This window comes from Odocoileus virginianus, chromosome 11 (genome assembly GCF_023699985.2).
Source record: "Odocoileus virginianus isolate 20LAN1187 ecotype Illinois chromosome 11, Ovbor_1.2, whole genome shotgun sequence".
NCBI classification, from domain to species: domain Eukaryota; kingdom Metazoa; phylum Chordata; class Mammalia; order Artiodactyla; family Cervidae; genus Odocoileus; species Odocoileus virginianus.
Genome location: NC_069684.1, coordinates 3,179,078 through 3,202,223, shown reverse-complemented (window position 1 = coordinate 3,202,223; position 23,146 = coordinate 3,179,078). Strand labels below are relative to the sequence as shown.

Genomic DNA, 23,146 nt, shown 5'->3' with positions numbered 1-23,146 from the left:
CCAGTCAATTCTAAAGGAAATCAACTCTGAATATTCATTGGAAGGACTGGTGCTGAAGCTGAAGCTCCAATACTTTGGTCACCTGATGTGAAGAGCTGACTCATTGGAATAAACCCTGGTGCTGGGAAAGATTGAGGGCAGGAGGAGAAGGGGATGACAGAGGATGAGATGGTTGGATGGCATCACTGACTCGAGGGACATGAGTTTGAGCGAGCTCCAGGAGATGGTGAAGGACAGAGAAGCCTGGGCGTGCTGCAGTCCAAAGAGTTAGCCACAATGGAGTGACTGAACAACCAAAAGAGACTCCAGTTGAATTTAGAAATTTACGCAGAAAATATGTTAATTGTGAGACAGTTTATGAACAACCACTAAAAATATGAAAGACAGATAAATAGATGACATTGTGTATAATCAGTAGAAGAAAATTATGGAATGAAAGATGCTCTACACGTTACTCCAGAAAAATAAATGACCCAATCAAAAAATGGGCCAAAGAACTCAACAGACATTTCTCCAAGGAAGACATACAGATGGCTAACAAACACATGAAAAGATGCTCAACATCATTCATTATCAGAGAAATGCAAATCAAAACCACAATGAGGTACCATTATACGCCAGTTAGGATGGCTGCTATCCAAAAGTCTACAAGCAATAAATGCTGGAGAGGGTGTGGAGAAAAGGGAACCCTCTTACACTGTTGGTGGGAATGCAAATTAGTACAGCCACTATGGAAAACAGTGTGGAGATTTCTTAAAAAGCTGGAAATAGAACTGCCATATGACCCAGCAATCCCACTTCTGGGCATACACAGCAAGGAAACCAGATCTGAAAGAGACACATGCACCCCAATGTTCATCGCAGCATTGTTTATAATAGCCAGGACATGGAAGCAACCCAGATGCCCATTAGCAGATGAATGGATGAGGAAGCTGTGGTACATATACACCATGGAATATTACTCAGCCATTAAAAAGAATTCATTTGAATCAGTTCTAATGAGATGGATGAAACTGGAGCCCATTATACAGAGCGAAGTAAGCCAGAAAGAGAAAGACCATTACAGTATACTAATGCATATATATGGACTTTAGAAAGATGATAACGATAACCCTATATGCAAAACAGAAAAAGAGACTCAGATGTATAGAACTGACTTGTGGACTCTGGGAGAAGGTGAGGGTGGGATGTTTCAAGAGAACAGCATTGAAACATGTATATTATCTAGGGTGAAACAGATCACCAGCCCAGGTTGGGTGCATGAGACAAATGCTCGGGCCTGGTGCACTGGGAAGACCCAGAGGGACCGGGTGGAGAGGGAGGTGGGAGGGGGGACTGGGATGGGGAATACATGCAAATCCATGGCTAATTCATTTCAATGTATGACAAAAACTACTGTAATGATGTAAAGTAATTAGCCTCCAACTAATAAAAATAAATGGAAAAAAAAAAAAAGAAAGATGCTCTACACGTTAAAGGAGGAAAAGGAGAAAGAAGGAGGAGTGGGAGGAGGATGAGGAGGAGAAGAAGAAAAATGGGGAGGGGGAGTGGAAGGAAGAGGAAAAGCGTGGCAGAGAGGGAGAGAGAAAAGGCTACGTAGTAAACAGTGGGTTAAAGAGCAGCAATGTCAAAGTATATCAAAAGTCGGACTTCCCTCATAGCTCAGTTGGTGAAGAATCTGCCTGCAGTGCAGGAGACCTGGGTTCTACTCCTGGGTTGGGAAGATCCCCTGGAGAAGGGAAAGGCAACCCACTCCAGTGTTCTGGGGAAATCCTGGGAAATCCCATGGCCAAAGGTGCCTGGCGGGCTGCAGTCCATGGCGTCGCCAGAGTTAGACACGACTTAGTGAGTAAACAAACCACTGTATCAAAAGTTAGTATAATAAAATGGTTTAAATTTACCTTTTGAAGCAAAGGCATTCAGACTTGAACAAAGTAAAGACATATTTTAGGGAAATTTGTACCTTAAGTAAGATCAAGTGATAATTTATGGGAACTTTTATCGCTTAGCTCCTATTGAATGAAATCAATGGAGAGTGCTTGGAAAAGAACCAGAAAAAAAAAAAAAAACACAAAGATATCAGAAAGGAGAAAATAATGAAGCCTGGAGTACAGATTATTGAAAGAAGAAACAAGCAAACATATGAGGAATTTACTAATCAATTTGAAGGCTTGGTTTTGAAAAGAATAATAAAATAGACCTCTAGCAAAACAACCTTCCCCCATACATTAACAAAAGAACATTAAAAATACAGTAGAAATTTCACAGATTATAAAGCATCTTGTATCCAATATGAAAAGTTAGATAAAAATGAATCATTTTCTAGAACATACAAGTTATGAGCGTTTGCCTAGGGGAAGAGTTAGAAAATTAGACTTAAAATTACGTCTAATACCTCTTCACTCACTCACACTCCCTGTCTGTTACCTCACCTGCCCTTTAAAAAAGAAAAACCAGAAAGGTAAGCTTACAGTTTCTGTCCTATCCAGGCTATCCCATAGTATAGAAAACATGTGAATCTATCCACTCACTTTGATTATTGTTAGGGTTTGGAATAAGCTTAGGGTTACTGTTATGTGGATACCAAACATGTGCAACGATGAGGCAACCGCAAGCCAGTCTCTTCTATGGACGTAGGTACTGAATAGTGAATGAATTATTAACAGAGTCGATCCTCTCGTACATTATAAAGCATGTAGTTACAGAAGAAGATAAGCAGAAGTGTTATATGCTCAGCTGTGTCCCAGTCTTTACAGCCCCATGGGCTGTAAACTGCCAACTGTCCATGAAATTCTCCAGGCAAGAATACTGGAGTGGGTTGCCATTCCCTTCTCGAGGGGATCTTCCGGACCCAGAGATTGAACCCAGGTCTGCTGCGTTGAAGGCAGATTCTTTACTTTCTGAGCCAAATGATCTCTGAAGAAAATGTAATAAGAGCAGGTATCTTTCTTATAATTTCATCTTTGATTCACAGTTGATCAAAATATGACTGCTAACGATGCATGCTAATAATATGAGAAATGGTTTCTTTATGTCTTGTTTTTTCATATTTTATACTCTTCCTCTCTCAACAGCACCAGGAGAACCTCAGGATTTTGCTTGTTTTGCCGCAGATGCAACTGAAGGAAACATTTACTGGACACCACCTCAAAATGATTTTCATAGCTTCTCTCTTTGCTATCAGACTATTCCAAAACAAGGTAACTTGTAGAAAATTTAATTCCACATCAGGAAAGATAAATCTAAAATTGGAAAGCACTAGATATATGGATGGAGCGAGTGAGTCACAGAGCTGTCTACACAGCAACCGTGATGGGCCTCCTACATGTCTTGATTTTAAGAACTGCCTCCACTCACTGTGGACTCCCCAGCCTCTGAGATGACTGAAGCTCAGAACATCCCCAATATTGCTTGTCCTTCTTGACCTTCTTACTTATAATCTTTACACTCGAAAGCCTAGAGAAAGAAAATCTCTGGACTATAATTCTTAGAGCTGTTTTCCAAATATTATGTAAGTGAGCCGCACTAGTTTGAACTCATTGTTCTGGACGATGAACAAACCACTTCCATAGCTTGATCCAACTGGCGCACACACAAAATTGGGTGAATAAAAATGAGCATATTCCCATTTAATCATGGAGGGCACTTTACTGGCCAGTGGAATCTTGCAACGTGGTTCTAGTTAGAATGAAACTTCTGTAGAAGTAAAGGCAGTCCAAAAAACGTGCTATGACGAATCCAACCACTGGACTTGCCTTTCCTTTGGAAGGACTATTTAAGAGAGCAGACCTCTCCTGGACAATGTGAAGTATCTAAAATGCCTGAAGAACACAGTGGGGACTGTGGACCGTCTCAGAAAAGACTCAGCCCTTGGGATGGCCCGCTTGACAGTCCTTGCCCTATAGTTTAAAGCAGTTTTGAGCTGAACATCTCACAGTTCCATCTCTTTGTTTGGTGGGTAGGAATCAGACATGAATTTTCAGATTTCAAGAAGCAGAAAGCCACTTCTCGTCAATGTGTTATTTTATATTTTGATAACATATGGCTTTTGCTGGTTGAATCAAATAATCAAACTACTAAAGCAAAGTTCCATGCACATGTAGTGTTCCAATTAACATAAAAGGACTCAAAGCTATGGAGAAGAAATATTTGCCATGTATTTGAGGTTATGGTACTTTGAAAAGTTATGTCTGTGAGAAAAGAAAAGTGGAAATTAAAGGAAGATAAAACAACAAGACAATCGGATAGTCTGCCTCCCTGGCCACCTCTCCTGTGAACTCTCTTGGCTGGGTTTCTGTGTGAGCACATTGATTTTCTTTTCTCTTTTCTGAATCTTCTCACTTTCCCTTGCTGTATTCCTCACTTTTTTATATTCTCTCTCCACTATGGAGTTCTTTCAATGCCAGAGTATATGGAGAGAATTTATGGAACAATGTTTATTGCTCCTTTGTATTCTATACAGTTTAAGAAAGCATTTGAATAATAGGCTTAGAAGGATGTAACGCATTGGTTATTGTGGTCAGACCAGTTTTTGTTTATTTTTTGCAACAAGTACAGATCCTTCTTATTCAGTGCTATCCAAATTTATGACTGTCCTGTTACAATACTTGAGCAGAATGGGTGGGGAGGGAAGGGCAGGTATACACCATCGGGCTTTGTGTGCCCTCTTCTCAGAAACTTGGCTGGTAACTGGCTGAATCCGCCTTCACGGTGGCTTACGCAGTGACTCTGCTCGAAGGGTACAGAGCTCACCCGCAGTCCAGTCCCTCGCAGCCTTCGGACTCCGCTGCTTTCCGTCACTCTCTCAATTCCTGTAGTGCTCAGAGGAGGAGGACAAGGAGATGGAGTTATCGGTGATCAGATGGATTCTGCATCTGAAGTCCATAACAGTGGCTTATACCAAAGTTCAAAGTTTGGAGGTTATCAGGAAAAGCTTCACTAAAGTATTGGAAAAAAGACTTTCATAAGATCCACCATGGGCTGTGCTTTCTTAGAAAGAAAATAGACCATCTTCACTGATATGCTTGGACTCATTTATTAATATGTTATGTACCAAATTAACTATGAAACCATTAGTTTGGAATATTTGAGTTTATTTAGAGTAATTGCATTCATTCAATACATTTGCTGATAATTGTATGTACTTCTGAGCACAAACAATATTTTTATATTTCAGCCACTCAGTTTGGAGTGGGCTTGGAATGATTTAATGTACAGACCAAGTTGAATATGTGGTAATCCTGACTTTTGATGACTTAATAAATGTTTCTGTTTTTCCCTCTGAGGTGAAGCAAATTGCACCAGTCTGGATAAAACCCAGCACAGAACAGATTTGCGCCATTTGACACCTTACACAAAATATGAGGTATCGTTACAGGCCCGCGTCACAGGAAGAACAGTTCGCAAGAGCAGAAATGTGACCTGTCAATTTGATACAAGTGCAACATGTAAGTTATGAACTTTAATGCCTTTTTCTCTGAATGGCGAGAAGCAACGTCTAAACTGTGTGAACAGCAGATTCACGCTCATTCTTCATTTGGGAAAAGCACATTGACTTTGCACGTTTGTTAATATCTCGGGTTTATAATAATTTAAAAAACAACAACTTAAAAACTCTCGTTTGAAGCTTTCTTTGTGTCCTTCAGGTATAATCACAGAATTGTAAGAATGAAGCCTGAGAACATATGAGCTGGTACAGTGTGTAAGAGTTCAGGCAATTAAGTACCTAACCAACTTGGATAAAAATGAATTGCTTATTGTTTTCTCTGTTATGTAAAAATTTTGACTGCTGTCAGATACCTGAGAATCCCACACTCACAAACCATTCACTTGTTGGCTTTTGCTTGCATGACAAAGCACTTCATAAACCATAATACTTTGTCAGCGTTCTCTTCTCATTACAATGAGCTGCCTACTGTTTTACATACATTTTACATTCATTCGACTCTTGCCACCAATGGGAGGTGCCACGGATTCCAGGTGCGAAGCTCCATCTGTCTCTGGGGTGACTGTAAACTCCATGAGGGTCGGAGCAGAAGAAACAGCCCTGTGCAAATCAGCAGTCAGGGCTCCAGAGACCCTCCCTGGGGCTAGGCTCACAGGGGACAGCTGTTCTACTCGGGGCTGGATATAAAAGGCTCCTAATGTCATTTAAGTTCATGCTTCAAAAGTCCAAGTCCTCAAACTTTACGCTTTGTTATTTTCCTGAATTCCTATGCTATCACAGACACAAAGGCTTGCTGCTGATGAAGAATTCAGCCACGTATCCCCAAGGTCATGTAAGCGCTTCCCAAAGGAGGACCTGAGCCGTCTGTAGGTCTTCGAGGTTTCCCCAGCACCATCTCCTCCCTCCCTGCCCCTTCTCTTCTTTATCTGTTTTCTACTTCTACACATTCTCTGTGATGAAACTAGGCAGCGTGTTAAAAATCAGAGACATCACTTTGCCAGCAAAGGTCCAGACGGTCAAAGCTATGATTTTCCAGTCGTCACGCACAGCTGTGAGGCTTGTAGCACAGAGAGGGCTGAGTGCCGGACGACCGATGCTTTCGGTCTGTGGTGCTGGAGGGTCCCCTGGACTGCACGGAGACCCAACCAGTCCGTCCTAAAGGAGCTCAGTCCTGGGTGTTCACTGGAAGGGCTGATGCTGAAGCTGAAGCTCCGATACTGCGGCCACCTGACTGGAAGAGCCAACTCGCTGGAAAAGGCCCCGATGCTGGGAAACATGGAGAGCAGGGGATGAGATGGTTGGATGGCATCATCGACTCAATGACATGAGTTTGAGCAAACTCCAGGAGACAGTGAAGGACAGGGAGTCTGGGGTGCTGCAGTCTTTGGGGTTGGACACAACTGAGTGACTGAAGAAGAAGTAGAATGGTACACTCTCTTTGGGAGAATCTCAAAAAATCTCATAGTTTCAAGTACAACTTAGGTGCTAATATTCATTGACAGATGTGTAATTTATTTTCAGATGTTTTCTTACACCTTTTAATGTATATTATCTCCTAATTTCTCCATCCCCAAATAAGCACTTAGAATGGTTTATATTGTTCACATATATTATCCAGTAATTTAAATATGCATTTAACAAATGATTAAAGTAACCACTGTTTTTTTTTTTTTCTCTATTTCATTTTGATAGATCCAGGCAAGGTCAAAGGTTTAAGGGTTGTACGGAAGACAGAAAATGCTATAGAGGTGAGCTGTAAGTGTCCTGACCAGCGTAATGGCCCCGAAGGGTCCTACTATTTGGAAGTAAGAACTGGAAACACCTTGGTTAATAGTTATTCAAGATCAGAATGCAAATTCTTCGTAGAAGATCTTCAATATTTAACAGAATATAATTTTTCGGTAAGATTACAGTTTCTATAATCACCCCAGAACTGATATACATGTTATAGTTAATATTCTGCAGTACTCAAATAATACTAGGACTAGTGCTCACACAAGCTTGAGAAGGTCTGATGTCTAAGGGAATCAACTTTGACTCCATACTTTTCATCTGTAGTACTAAATACAGGGATTTATGGCAGATATTTGGTTGGAACATTTTTGACCTTCAGCATGACTACTTATAGTTAAATTATTGTTTCTATGTCAAGAAACACATGGCACAAATTGTTATTATTTGTTAATGGTAATTGTCAGTTATTACTTTATTTTTTGTTTTTCTTGGCTTTTTGTCTTTACTAATGTGATCTTTCTTTAATTACAAATATTTTTTTACAGGTACATTGAGATTAGAAAATGGAAAAAAATGTAAGGAAGTAGCAATGTACACAAAGAGTTTGAAAACTCACCCATAAACTTACTGTCTACTGACCATATTTTGCTTCTAAAATGGGAGGGCTCAGCCTTTTCCTCTCGCTGTAGGAGAAGCCTCAGCTCATTCAGTTCATTCTGGCTCCCGAGTGTTTCTTCCCTGTAAGAAACACAGAGAAGAATTTCCAAAGAATACTGATGGCCTGAAACACTTCTGACACTTTGGTCCCCAAATGTGTAGGTTTTTCCCCACGCCTAGCAGCTATCTGAGACGGCTGCTGGGTGCCCCATAATTTAGTTCCATTTCGACATCATCTACCCAGAGAAAGTGTCGTATTCCACAGGGGAGGGGCTCAATCCCATGAGATTGGCCCCACCCCACTTCAGAATGACGACTAAGAGATCCTCATCACTTCTGCTCGATTTGGCTCCACGTCGGGGGCTCCCATCACCCCTTCCTTGAGTCTGATTAATTTACTAAGGCAGCTCACATAATTCAAGCGAATACTTAAAGGCTGTGAGAAAGGATTCAGGTAAATAGCCAGCTGAAGAGATATGTGGGGGAGGTCTGGGAGGGTCCTGAGTGCCGGAGCCTCTGTCCCCGTGGAGTTGGGGGTGTGTCACACTCCTGGTGTGAATGTGCTCCGCAGTCTGGAAGCTCTCTGAACCCTGTACTTCTGGGAATTTCTGGAGGCTTCATCACACAGACGCGATCAGTCATCAACTCCATTTTCCACTCTTCTCCCTTCTCACGCAAATGGGGGAGGGCTGAAAATTCCAAGATGGATTATCGCTTGGTCTTGCCAGTCCTCATGTGGGAGCCATCTGCTAACCCACTCAGAGTTACTTCAATAGAAGAAAAGACTATCACTCCCGGTGGCTCAGTGAGAAAGAATCTGCCTGCAATGTGGGAGACCTGGGTTCGATCCCTGGGCCTAAAAGTTCCCCTGGAGGAGGAAATGGCAACCCACTGCTAGTATTCTTGCCTGGAGAATCCCATGGACAGAGGAGCCTGGCAGGCTACACAGTCCATGGGGTCCCAAAGTGTTGGACATGGCTGAGTGACTGAGCATGCACGCAGGAAATTACGAAGGTTTTAGGAGCTCTGTGTCAGGAACTGGATATATTTCTCATTGTCTCACCACTTCCATGATAAAAGCACACAGTTTGATAAACTGCATGTTTCAAAAATCACTGTATCATGAACATTTTTCCATATTAAATATTCTGCTACTAATTTTTAATGGTTGCACAATGTTCTCTCTTATGGCTTTATTGCCTTCTACTAACCATAACTGTTTTGGTCTCTGTTAAACGCAACAGTAAGTAAACTCTCTTATTGGAAAATAGCAGCATCTTTGAATATGTCTTTCATCGTCTCTATCTGAACAAATTCCCAAAACTGAATGATGGGGCCAAGAAGAAGTTGCATACAGTTTAAGGTTTTAAAAAATTCACTCATTGGAGTATAGTTGGTTCACAACGCTTTGTTGGTTTCTGCTGCACAGTGAAGTGAATCAGTCATGCACAGACATACACCCCCTTTTGGATTCCCTTCCTGCTTAGGTCACCACAGAGCGCTGAGTAGAGCTCTCTGCGCACAGTAGGTCCTCACTAGCTTATCTGATTGATACTCATGTCAGTAGTGTCTCTGTGTCAGTCCTCATCTCCCAAATCGTCTCACATCCTCTTTCCCCGTCGGTAACCATGTGTGTTTGCTACGTCTGTATCTCTACTTCCGCTTTGCCAATAAGTTCGTCTCTACCACTTTTCTAAGTTCAGCATGTGCATGCGATGTTTGTTTTTCTCTCTCTGACTTACTTCACTCTGTATGGCAATCTCGGTCCGTCCACGTCGCTGGAAACGGCAGGATTTAGTTCCTTTTTATGGCTGAGTAATGTTCCGCTGCATACATATCCCACACCTTCTCTGTCCATTCCTCTGTGGGTGGATGGTGAGGTCACTTCCACATCTTGGCTTCTGTGAGTGGTGCTGCAGTAGACACTGCAGTCCATGCACCTTTTCAGGTCATGTTTTTCTCTGGATTTATGCCTAGGAATAGGATTGCTGTGCCATATGATAGCTCTAAGTTTAGCTTTTTAAGGAACCTCCACACTACTCTCCATAGTGGCTGCACCAATTTACATTCCTGCCCACAGTATAGGAGGGTTTGAATGAGTGCACCTTTTAAATTTTCCCAAACTATAAAGCCTCTTGATGGAAGTGAAAGAGGAGAGTGAAAAAGTTGGCTTAAAGCTCAACATTCAGAAAACTAAGATCCTGGCATCTGGTCCCATACTTTCATGGCAAATAGATGGGGAAACAGTGGAAACAGTGACAGACTATTTTTCTGGGCTCCAAAATCACTGCAGATGGTGATTGCAGCCATGAAATTAAAAGACATTTACTCCTTGGAAGGAAAGTTATGACCAACCTAGACAGCATATTAAAAAGCAGAGACATTACTTTGCCAGCAAAGGTCCGTCTGGTCAAGGCTATGGTTTTTCCAGTGGTCATGTATGGACGTGAGAGTTGGACTGTGAGGAAAGCTGAGCGCCGAAAAACTGATGTTTTTGAACTATGGTGTTGGAGAAGACTCTTGAGAGTCCCTTGGACTACAAGGAGATCCAACCAGTCCGTCCTAAAGGAGATCAGTCCTGGGTATTCATTGGAAGGACTGATGTTGAAGCTGAAACTCCAGTACTTTGGCCACCTCATGTGAAGAGTTGACTCATTGGAAAAGACTCTGAGGCTGGGAGGGATTGGGGGCAAGAGGAGAAGGGGACGACAGAGGATGAGATGGCTGGATGGCATCACCAACTCAATGGGCATGAGTTTGAGTAAACTCTGGGAGTTGGTGATGGACAGGGAGGCCTGGCGTGCTGTGATTCATGGGGTCGCAAAGAGTCGGACACGACTGAGCATCTGAACTGAACTGAACTGAAACAAATACATTACTATTACCTATCATTGTCCATTTCACCTCATCTTCCTCAGCACCCAGGAAGCTCCAGGCACACTGGTTTTCTTTCTGTTTCTCAAAGCACTTAGGTTTCACTCTCTTTAGGAACTTAGTACTCTTCTCTCTTTCTGGAGTTTTCTTCTCCCATGTGTCAGCTGTGATAACTTATTCTGGAAAAATATAGCTCAACACCATATTAAAGTGCAATTTTAAAATTCAGATTGGAAGACAGTTTAGCTTTCCACTCTCTTCCTCACTCTTCAGAAGTCTTTTGTTTGCTTCTCTGCAGTTCCCATAACTTGCTTTTATGTTTATTTCAGAACCCGCTGCTACATTTATACCTTCATGACGGAGTAACATTTTAGCTTTATACATCATTCTGATCTCTGGTTAATAAATTAATACAATTGTTTTTATAGTTGTTAATGTATTACTTTCCATTATTGTAGGTTTGTTTTGATGTTCTGCTAATTTGGGAACTGAAAGTGATTTTTGACTATTTCTTTCTCCTTTACTTTTTTATTAACTAAGAAAAACTTTTAAACCTATCGATTGTCCTTTGCTAAAATTTTCACTCTATCCCATGTCTTTTATCCCTAATTTCTCAATGACTTACATAAAATTGAATGAATGGATTTGTAAAGTAGATTGTTTTATTATTGATAATTTCCATAGAGTATGTAATTATAATTTAGAAGCAACTTTAATTAATTTTTTTAAAGAAAATGTTTGTATATTTCTAGTTCCTCCATTTTTGTATTATACTTAATTATTATTTTAAAAAGAGAACTGGCTTTTACAATTTCTGCCCTTTGAAATTTATAGTATTTTTTACAGCTCAATGTGAGAGAAATATTTATGAACATCCTGTGAGTACTGGGGAGATTGTATATCCTCCACAGGGTAAAAGCTTAGGTATATTTTCTCTACAAATGTATCATATTTATCATTCAGTTCAGTTCAGTTCAGTCACTCAGTCACTTAGACTCTTTGCAACCCCATGGACTGAAGCACACCAGGCTTTCCTCTCCATCACCAACTCCCGGAGTTTGCTCAAACTCATGTCCATCGAGTCGGTGATGCCATCCAACAGTCTCATCCTCTGTCATCCCCTTCTCCTCCCACCTTCAGTCTTTCCCAGCATCAGGGTCTTTTCCAATGAGCCATTTCTTCACATCAGATTGCCAAAGTGTACTTATCATTAATCTCTTTTAATTATACTGTTCAAATCTATTTTTACCTCAATTGTTTTGTTTTGTTTTTTTGACTGAATATTCTTAATGCTTTCTTGGTCCATGTAGTTTCCCTTGTGTATCTAAATTGGTTTTACTTTATCATGTTTAGTATTTTTAACTCCTTTTGTCTAAATTGTAGATGTTGCCATGTCATCAATTTATATCATTTTAACCCTTATGAATTAAATAGCACTTTAATATAAATAGGGTGATTCTTACATTAAATTGTTTCCACTTAGTCTTAAAAATTTTTTGTACAGAGTATGAGTATGTGTAACTCTAGTAAGCAGTATACACCAGAATTTCCTTTTTAAAGAAATGTGAAGATATTCGTCTATTCATAGGGAATTTTAACTTTAAATAATGAACACTTTGGTGTGTGGGATTTTATTCCTTCATGTCCACTTAGTTCTTGCTGACCATAACTATGAGCATTATTATTATTGCTAAATGGGATAAGATTTCTTTATATCGTTGGAAATCTGATAATAGAGTGTTGCCATAGTCTTGAAGTTTCAAGTTATCCAGTATATATATTAATGAAAATAAACAGCAATGTATGACAAATATGAATGTGTTATATTGTGATTCACAAATTTAATTTAGAAAATCTTCTTCTCTCTTGTTTCTGAAACCCAGGTCTATTATAACAATACAATATATTCTGGTCTTCGGGAGAGTGCTACAGGATCAACATCTTGTAAGTCTTCTCTTGGCTATTTATTCTGTTTTCATGGTATATGTGTTCACGCTTCCAATGCTTTATTATTTTGCATTCGTACTCACATTTAATTATTAAATTTTCAAATAATAAACTTCATATATTTCCATAAACATTATATTTTAAGTTGTGTGAGCAAATGTACATGCAGGTGAACATTATATTAAAATAAGGCCTTACCCTTGGGCAGGCTCAGGGCCGCCCTGTGTTATGGGGCCCCCTCTCCTGTCCGCACATACCTGCCACTCCACAGTACTCAGTGAATGTGATAGTGGGATATTTTGTCCTGCTGGCATTTATCTGAAAACTTGAAAGAAAGGCTCCGCTATTGTCTTCAGCCACCTGTCTTCTGATGTAGGCATTTTTGAATGTACAGTAAGCTGAGGGGTGGTCTGGCATCTTCAGTCATCTTATCACCGTGGGGCCTGTGTGTGTTTGCTGTTTGTTTGTTTTTCAAACAGATGCTTTGTGTGTGTGCTCAGCCGATCAGTGCCTCTGGCTCTTGTGACCCCGTGGACTGTAGCCCGCCAGGCTCCTCTGTCCATGGGATTTCCCAGGCAAGAATACTGGAGTGGGTTGCCATTTCCTCCTCCAGGGGATCTTCCTACCCGGAGATCGAACCAGTCAACCTTACCTCCCATGACCAAAAACTAGACTCAGCCAAGGCTGTTTATTTATCATAAGCAGGATTTTGGTAATTCTGGACATTGCTTTTCAATCACCTAAATGTATCCAACCCGAGGTTTCCTGAAAAAGAAAATAATATCTTAAATTCAGTTTAGGAAATTCAGTTCTTAAAAGTTGGTTGATTTCATAAAATAATTCATGAAGAATTTATCTACATAGACTCCTATTATGATTGTTTATGATGTTTCTTCCTGTTAGGAACTAGCACATTTGTTTTGTATTCTGTGTTAGACACTGTTTGTGTACTGTGTTAGACATTGTTACCTTATCTTTTTTTGAATTTACTTTTTATTGATGTATAGTTGAATGTTGATTACAATGTTGTGTTGATTACTGCTGTGCAGTGAAGCATCTCACATACTTCTAAAAACACTCTGCTTTTATGTTCTTTTCCATTATGGTTTGTCCAGGATATTGAACATAGTTCCCAGTGCTCTACAACATGACCTTGTAGTTTATCCATTATAATCTATTCCGTATGTACACCAGTTTGCATCTGCTCATCCCAAACTCCCCCAAATATGGGACGCTTCGTGCATTTGTGTGTCGTCCTTATGCAGGAGTGGCACTAAAATTCTCTGCGTTGTTTTAGTCGGCAGAAGCCAGCACTGTTACCTGTTTTTTCCTGTCCCTCAACTGTATGCTTGGCAGAAGCAGGTGTTCCTACAAATCTATGCTGATTTACTGAACTAGGCTAGGATAGTCAGTCCCTGAAAGCTTCCCCAGCGGCTCACTGGTAAAGAATCCGCCTGCCAATGCAGGAGACATGGGTTTGATCCCTGGAGAAGCAAATGGCAACCCACTCTAGTATTTTTGCCTGGAAAATTCTATGGGGAGAGGAGCCTGGTGGTCTACAGTCCACGGGATGACAGAGTCAGACGTGACTGAATATGCAAGCAAAAATGCTTTAATCAAAATAGAGGTGTGTGTAGGAAGAATCAGTGAAATTAAATGTCACTGTACCAGTGAGGATAGCAGCTGGGTGTCACCGCTCCCCGCTGTTTGTCCTGCTCACCAGAACACCCAATTTTCACTATTTCTGTTTTCAGTTCCTACAGTTTCCTCCAAGTCTAAAAACAATTATCATCTGTTGCTCTTTCGAGAGTTGCTTATTGGTCTGAACCTGTGGAGGAAGAAGACCTAGCACTGTTTTAAGTTTTCTCTGCTTGTTAGTGTTGTAAATTAAGTTAAATTCAGACCTCCAAGTGCAGTGTTACCAAGCATAGCTGGTTTTTATTTTTATTTTTTTAAGATTTTTTTTGATGTAGACCATTTTTAAAGTCTTTACTGGGTTTGTTACAATATTGCTTCTATTTTATATTTTGATTTTTTTTGCTACAAGGCATGTGGGATCTTGATTCCCTGACCAGGGGTTGAACCTGTGGTCCCTGCATTGGAAGGCAAAGTCTTAACCACTGGACCACCAGGGAAGTCCCTGCATAGCTGTTTCTGATGGCGCCTCACCAGTACTCATATGCACATGCACATTCACTAACGCTTTATTTTCCCAAGTCTTTCCAAAGAGAGAAGATATAAAAGCATCTTATTTTCCAAACTTGCTTGACTAGGTTCCGTAAAAAGTTTTAGTTCTTTCTGCTCAGATATTTTAAATGAAGGCTCCTGATGTGAAATGCCACACGCACTCAGCCAGCCCTCTTGACCTTTATTTCCGTGCACTTTTCTTTTCTAAGCTCTCGCAACACCAACAGCTTCACTGGGTTTTTCTGATTATGTAAACAGTTCCTAGTGGCAGCACCTACTCTTGGGGGTCATAGATTCCCCTGGACATTTCACACACCCATCTTTATGAGCCCAACTTGGCGCCACTTCACTCAGAGAAACACGGAGCAGGAAGCACAGTCAGAAGGGGGTTTGGCCAAGGAATTCCTGGTAGCATTGCCACCGCACTCTGAGGGCCATGAACAATTCGACCCCCTGGACTCCACTGAGAAGAGTGAGGCCACGCGTGGTGGAGCGACCCAGCTTGGAAGCCTCAGGTCAAGAAAGGAACTGCTCCATCGTGTAACAGTTCCATGGGCACGGCTGCCAAAGGTGCGGACGGGTGAGCCCAGTGAGACGATGCGCGGTGGCTGCGTGCAGTCAGGGAGGCCAAGGTCAGCCCTCCCCGCCAGGACGGTGGCTCATCCACACCCGTCCTGGCCCAGACGCCACGCAGAACTCAGCGACTGTGTTGACGATCGCCGCGTCGCCAAGTAACACAGCTGCTAGTCCATCTTTATCAGATTTTACTGTCAGTGGAGATATAGGGTTACCCCATCGTCCTTTTCTCTGTAAGGCAGAAAAATATTAACTCTTTCTAAACAGATTCTCCTAAGAGATAAATCATGTTGTCCCCTTTTAATAGTTAACATCTACTCGAGGCTGGGGTGGCTCTTGAGTTGTGAATTTCAGAAGCACAGCTACTCGAAATGTATTTTACTCAGTTTTTCTGGCATCACACTCCACCACCAGTATTTTGACAACATTTGGGCCCTTTTCTTCTGAAGCTCTCTAAGGGTACAGCCCAGATGCCACTGTAAAATTTCCCTTCATCGGCTGCCCGTTTTAGAATTGCTGCATTTCAATGTCATGTATTTTTTAAATTTTACTGTTTTTTTTTTAATCTTGTACTGTAAGAAGGAAATATGCGAATTTTGCATGCATTTAGATATCTTTATAATGGCACTTGATCAATATTTTGCCCTGGGATGGAATCTAAGCTTAAAAATCTAGACTTGGAAAGTATTTCTGGGGACATCCCTGGTGGTCCAGTGGTTAAGTCTTCACCTTCTTGCAGGGTGTTGCAGGTTCAGTCCTTCCATAAAATTCCGCATGGTGCATCGTGTGGCAGATAAACAAATAAAAAATGCAAGCTCTACAGCAGAATTTTTTAAAGTATGTCTGTCTGTTGCACTGTGTCCCGTGTGACTCCCAGCTTCTTTATCTTTCCATCCGTCCCCTTGTTTTATTTTCTCCCGGGAACGTTTCGGCTCTCCTCTTTACTCTTGGTCATCTGTGGGTCTTTCGCGCTTATTTTCCTGGATGCTACTGGCCTTTGTGACCTGGAGACTAGTATCTGTGGAAATTTTCTGTGTTTCACTTTCTTTTTGCCGGCCTTTTGGCGTTCGTCTCAGCCACATTTTGGAGTCCAAAGTTGATGTATTACTTTGGCATCGATCTTTCGTGAGTGGGTTTCCTTGAGGGTTTGCTTCTCACTGGCAGTTTCACCCTAGTTACAGCGCCGCACGGGAGAAGGTGATTAGAAGCTCGGCCGTTGTTAAGGGGCTGTGTGGGCCGCGGAGATTCCCTGTGTTGTTACTGGTTTATTTTCTCCGGCATCATCCATCGTTTGGGCAGCCCTTGGCCTGGCTGAGTCACTCCGTGCTTCCGGCTGTAAAAGAAACGTCTCATGCTCAGGAAATCTTCCACAGACCATGTAGAAAATAGGTTTCTCTTATTTTTACCCCTCTCTACCTTTTTTCCCTTAAATCCAAGGAAAATAAATAATTATTGTATTGGCTTATTTACCTGTCTAGCCTTTGTTTCCCCCCAGAGATAAGGAAGTTTCCCTCCGAACTGGTGCCTTTTTATGCCGTGTTTTCTGTCCTATCCCCAGAGACCATCATGGTTGTAGGGAGCATAGCATTTGCTTGGTCAGTGGGGGATGAGTGAGTGGTATTGATCAGTTAAGACAGTGGTGGATGCCATGACAGATAGATCCCCAAGTGGCTGTGGCATAACTGAGCAGACATTGCTTATTTTCTTAATCATTTTTAAAAATTGGAGCATAGTTGCTTCATGGTTGGTGGCTTAGTTTCTGCTGTACAGTGAAGTGACTTAGCCATATGCACGCGTGCATCTCCTTCCTCTTGGGCCTCCACCCCTCCACCCACCCCTCTCGGTCGTCGCAGAGCACTGAGCTGAGCTGGGCTGGGCTGAGCTGGCCTGGGCAGGCTTCCCGGCCCACCCCCAGCTCCCGCGTACAGCGGCTTCCCGCTGGTCGTCTCCCTGTGACAGCGCTCGGCTCTCAGCTCGTTCCCCGCTCTTTGGTGTCCGCCTGTCTGTCCTACATCTGCATCTCTACCCGCGCCCTGCAAAGAGGTTCATCTGTACCAGTTTTCTAGATTCCACATACTGGTACTGATACGCATTATTTGTTTTCCTCTTTCTGACTTACTTCACTCTGTCTGATGGGCCCTCGGTCCGTTTCTACTCCACCTGGGGATGCTTATGTTCTTGTCGAGGGCAGAGTCCTGCTCCACACACTCATTCAAAGCTCCACGTGGAGCTCCACAGGTGGCCCCTGAATTTGGGATGACAACCAACCTCCAGCCAGCACTCTGGAGAAGAGAGTGTAGGGTCTTTCACGGGGTGGAAAATACCAGACGCAGCTGTGATCGATATGCCTCCTACCCTTACATGCCTCCTACCTCCTACCTGGACTCGCTTAACAGCAAGCGGGAGAAAATAGGTCTGCTCAAGAGTTAGCCAGGGCCAGCCCTGGGCAGAGGAGGGCAGCAGGGCAGGGAGTTGTTCCCCTCAGCTCCACGGGCTGTCTCCAGCCCAAAGCCTGAGAGGTGGCTGTGTATTCATTTTCTCTTGCCGTCGAATGGGTTAAACCAGCGGCTTCACACCACACCCATTGATTTATTAGCTCACAGTTCCATAGTCAGAGTTCCAGCTCCATGTGACTGGGTCTTCTGAAACCTAGATGTCAGCCAGGATGAGTTTTTATCTGGAGAATATGCATACAAATGCTTCCAGGATCGATCCAGGTTGGTGGAATCCTATTTCTTGCTGTGGTGGGACCGCTGACCCGATTTACTTGGGGTCTCGGGACCAGGGCTTGCAGTCAGCTCCCAAAAGCCTCTAGTGTTCTTTCCACCTGACCTGCTCCAGACAGCCTTGGGAGTCCTTCCAGTGCCTAGGAGTCGTGGTTAGGTCATGCTCACCCAGAACAGTCTCGGTATCTTCCAGCGGGAAAGTCCCCGCTGACTCGAGTCTGGAATTCGCTCTGCACAGTTCCTTCATTGCAGTGCCTACCTTGGTGGTTGATGAGATAACCAAGACCTAGAAACCCTGGGCACCATCTGGAAATTCTCCTCACCACCTATTTCCTTCAAAGCACCCAGGCTTCTCAGCCCACCCCCACCTCAAATGGGTAATTTCTGTATTGCCTTAGAAACATGATTTAAGAGGGTTGAATTTGTTTCCTCACCTACAAGAGTAAGAACGCTAGGTCTCTGCCCATCTTCAGGAAGCACAGCGGCCACAGTGGCGGTAGTGAACCCTGATGAAGATAAAGGTCCTCCACTCCCACCATCAGTTCAGTTCAGTCTCTCAGTCATGTCTGCCTCATTGTGACCCCATGGACTGCAGCACGCCAGGCTTCCCTGTCCATCGCCAACTCCCAGAGCTTGCTCGAACTGACATCCAGCAAGTCGGTGATGCCATCCAACCATCTCATCCTCTGTCGTCCCCTTCTCCTCCCGCCTTCAATCTTTCCCAGCATCAGAGTCTTTTCCAATGAGTCAGTTCGTAGCCAAAGGATTGGAGTTTCAGCTTCAGCATCAGTCCTTCCAATGAATATTCAGGACCAATTTCCTTTAGGAATCCCACCATGCCCAACGTCAATTCATAATCCATCACCATAATCGCTCTCTTGCCAGTACACTGGAACCCCTTGATCCTGGAACCAACATCCATGACTACCAGCTTCCTTCGTTCTCTCCTGGGTCACCGTTTCCCTCCTCTGCTGGGCAGGTCTCGCCGGCGGGCCGTTGTCAACAGCAAACAAGCAGCAGCCGCAGTCTCTCTCCTGACCCTGCTTCCTCTTCCGCTGCCACCCTCATTCTTCACCCGCACAGCTGCCAACAGCAGCGCCCCTTTCATCCTGCTTCACTTGCGAGTCCCTCTGCCGGCTGCATCTTTTCCTCCTACTTTTGAATCCCGAGTGTCTCAGGACTGAGTCTTGGGGGGACTCCTGTCCACTTTTAATTTCCGGGTTAATCGCTCAGTCTTCACAGCTTTAAGCAACAGCGTCTGTTGGAGGCCCTCTGCCCAGTCTCAGCTCCTTTCTAGCCGGCTTCCTACTGGGCACCTCCCCTTGGGTGTCTGCCTGTCTGTTCAGACTCGCAGATCCCAAACTGAGCTTCTGTCTCCCTCTGAGGGCTGCTCCGCACAGCCTTCGTGGTCTTCAGTGATTGTGCTGCTGTAGGATTTCTCTCTCCTGACACCAGCGCTGCCAGCCTCATCTCATATTTTGCCTGGATGATGGCACTTTCAACAAGGGGGTTATAAAAATCTGTATAATGCCCAAGTCACACTTTATTACTCCTCTAATCAAAATCCTGCTGGTGGTACACATTTAATTCAAAAACCAAGGTCAGTGGGCATTTCCTGGAGGTCCAGTGGTTCATACTCCGTGCTTTCTCTGTGGAGGGTGTGGGTTCAAACCCTGACTGGGGAGCTAAGATCTTACAAATTTATTGGTGCAGCAAAACAACAGACACACAGACACCAGTGTGACCTTAAATGGTTTAGAAGCCCCTCCAATCTTACCCTTGCCCTCTGCTGCCTCCCACCACATTCTCAGCTGGCATCTCCTGATGCCCATCCCTCCCCCAACCGACTCCAGCCTCAGGGGATTCTTGCTGCTCCTTATGCTAGGTGTGTTCCTGCCTCCAGGCTCACACCTAATCGCACCTGTGCCTGAACGAGCATCCCCCAGATACCTGTCCAGCTAACTCCTCACCTTCTCAGTTCAGTTCAGTTCAGTTCAGTCACCTAGTCGTGTCTGACCTTTTGCAACCGCATGGACTGTGGCACGCCAGGCCTCCCTGTCTGTCACCAACTCCTGGAGCTTACTCACACTCATGTCCATTGAGTTGGTGATGCCATCCAACCATCTCATCCTCTGTCGTCCCCTCCTCCTCCCGCATCAGAGTTTTTCCAGTGAGTCAGTTTTTCAAATCAGGTAGCCAAAGTATTGGAGTTTCAGCTTTAACATCAGCCCTTCCAATGAATACTCAGGATGGATCTCCTTTAGGATGGACTGGTTGGATCTGCTTGCAGTCCAAGGGACTCTCAGGAGTTGCCTCCAACACCACAGCTCAAAAGCATCAGTTCTTTGGTTCTGGTGCTCAGCTTTCTTTATAGTCCAACTCTCACATCCGTACATGAATACTGGAAAAACCACAGCTTTGACTAGATGGACCTTTGCTGGCAAATTAATGTCTCTCCTTTTCAATATGCTGTCTAGGTTGGTCATAACTTTTCTTCCAAAGAGTAAGCATCTTTGAATTTCATGGCTGCAGTCATTGTCTGCAGATTTTGAAGCCCAGAACAATAAAGTGTGTCTCTGTTTCCACTGTTTCCCCATCTATTTGCCATGAGGTGATGGGACCAGATGCCATGATCTTAGTTTTCTGAATGTTGTGCTTTAAGCCAACTTTTTCACTCTCCTCTTTCACTTTCATCAAGAGGCTCTTTAGATCCTCTTCACTTTCTGCCATAGGGTGGTGTCATCTGCATATCTGAGGTTATTGATATTTCTCCCAGAAATCTTGATTCCAGCTTGTGCTTCATCTAGCCTGGCATTTCTCATGACGTACTCTGCATAGAAGTTAAATAAGCAGGGTGACAATATACAGCCTTGGCGTACTCCTTTTCCTATTTGGAACCAGTCTGTTGTTCCATGTCCCGTTCTAACTGTTGCTTCCTGACCTGCATACGCATTTCTCAGGAGGCAGGTCAGGTGGTCTGGTATTCCCACCTCTTTCAGAATTTTCCACAGTTTGATCACAGTTTGTGATCCACACAGTCAAAGGCTTTGGCATAGTCGATAAAGCAGAAGTAGATGCTTTTCTGGAACTCTCTTGCTTTTTCAGTGATCCAACGGATGTTGGCAATTTGATCTCTGGTTCCTCTGCCTTTTCTAAATACAATGTGAACATCTGTGTTTACAGTTCACGTATTGCTGAATTCTGGCTTGGAGAATTTTGAGCATTACTTTACTAGCATGTGAGATGAGTGCAAATGGGTGGTCGTTTGAGAATTCTTTGCTGTTGCCTTTCTTTGGGATTGCAATGAAAACTGACCTTTCTCAGTCCTGTGGCCACTGCTGAGTTTTCCACATTTGCTGGCATACTGAGTGCAGCACTTTCACAGCATCATCTTTCAGGATTTGAAATAGCTCAACTGGAATTCCATCAGCTCCACTAGCTTTGTTCGTAGTGATGCCTTCTAAGGCCCACTTGACTTTGCACTCCAGAATGTCTGGCTCTAGGTGAGTGATCACCCCACTGTGATTATCTGGGTCATGAAGATCTTTTTTCTATAGTTATTCTGTGTATTCTTGCTACCTCTTCTTAATAGCTTCTGCTTCTGTTAGGTCCATACCATTTCTGTCCTTTATTGAGCCCATCTTTGCTTGAAATGTTCCCTTGGTATCTCTAGTTTTCTTGACGAGATCTCTAGTCTTTCCCATTCTATTGTTTTCCTCTATTTCTTTGCATTGATCACTGAGGAAGGCTTTCTTATCTCTCCTTGCTATTCTTTGGAACTCTGTATTCAAATGGCTGTATCTTTATTTTTCTTCTTTGCTTTTCACTTCTCTTCTTTTTGCAGCTATCTGTAAGGCCTCCTCAGACAGCCATTTTGCCTTTTTGAATTTCTTTTTCTTGGGGATGGTCTTGATCCCTGCCTCTTGTGCAGTGTCACAAACCTTCATCCATAGTTTTTCAGGCTCTCTGTCTATCAGATCTAATCCCTTGAATCTATTTGTCACTTCCACTGTATAGTCATAAGGGATTTGATTTAGATCATACCCGAATGGTCTAGTGGTTTTCCCTACTTTCTTCAGTTTAAGTCTGAATTTGGCAATAAGGAGTTCATGATCTGAGCCACGGTCAGCTCCCCGTCTTGTTTTTGCTGACTGTATAGAGCTTCTCCATCTTTGGCTGCAAAGAATATAATCAGTCTGATTTCAGTGTTGACCATATGATGATGTCCATGTGTAGAGTCTTCTCTTGTGTTGTTGGAAGAGGGTGTTTGCTGTGACCAGTGCTTTCCCTTGGCAGAACTCTATGAGCTTTTGCCCTGCTTCATTCCGTACTCCAAGGCCAAATTTGCCTGTTATTCCAGGTGTTTCTTGACCTCCTCCTTTTGCATTCCAGTCCCCTATAATAAAAAGGACATCTTTTTTGGGTGTTAGTTCTAGAAGGTCTTGTAGGTCTTCATAGAACTGTTCAACTTCAGCTTCTTCAGCATTACTGGTCAGGGCATAGACTTGGATACTATGACATTGAATGGTTTGCCTTGGAAACGAACAGAGATCATTCTGTCATTTTTGAGATTTCATTCAAGTACTGCATTCTGGACTCTTTTGTTGACCATGATGGCTACTCCATTTCTTCTAAGGGATTCCTGCCCACAGTAGTAGATATAATGGTCATCTGAGTTAAATTCACCCATTCCAGTCCATTTTAGTTCACTGATTCGTAGAATGTCAGTGTTCACTCTTGCCATCTCCTGTTTGACCACTTCTAATTTGCCTTGATTCATGGACCTAACATTCCAGGTTCCTATGCAGTATTGTTCTTTACACCATCGGACCTTGGTTCTTTCACCAGTCACATCCACAACTGGGTGTTTTTTTTGCTTTGTCTCCATCTCTTCATTCTTTCTGGAGTTATTTCTCCACTGATCTCCAGTAGCATATTGGGTACCTACCGACCTGGGGAGTTCACCTTCCAGTGTCCTATCTTTTTGCCTTTTCATACT

At 43.0% G+C, this 23,146-nt stretch overlaps 1 protein-coding gene across 7 annotated transcripts in view; it reads left to right on the top strand.

The window, feature by feature from the left end:
* Positions 1–23,146, top strand: part of PTPRC (protein tyrosine phosphatase receptor type C) — a 121,336-nt gene that overhangs the window by 70,272 nt on the left and 27,918 nt on the right. For all 7 annotated transcript variants that reach the window (XM_070473832.1, XM_070473831.1, XM_020910043.2 and 4 more), the window contains 4 exons: positions 3,075–3,200; positions 5,286–5,447; positions 7,139–7,347; positions 12,595–12,655. In XM_070473832.1, coding sequence (XP_070329933.1) covers positions 3,075–3,200; positions 5,286–5,447; positions 7,139–7,347; positions 12,595–12,655 — 558 coding nt within the window. The remainder of the gene's footprint in view (positions 1–3,074; positions 3,201–5,285; positions 5,448–7,138; positions 7,348–12,594; positions 12,656–23,146) is intronic.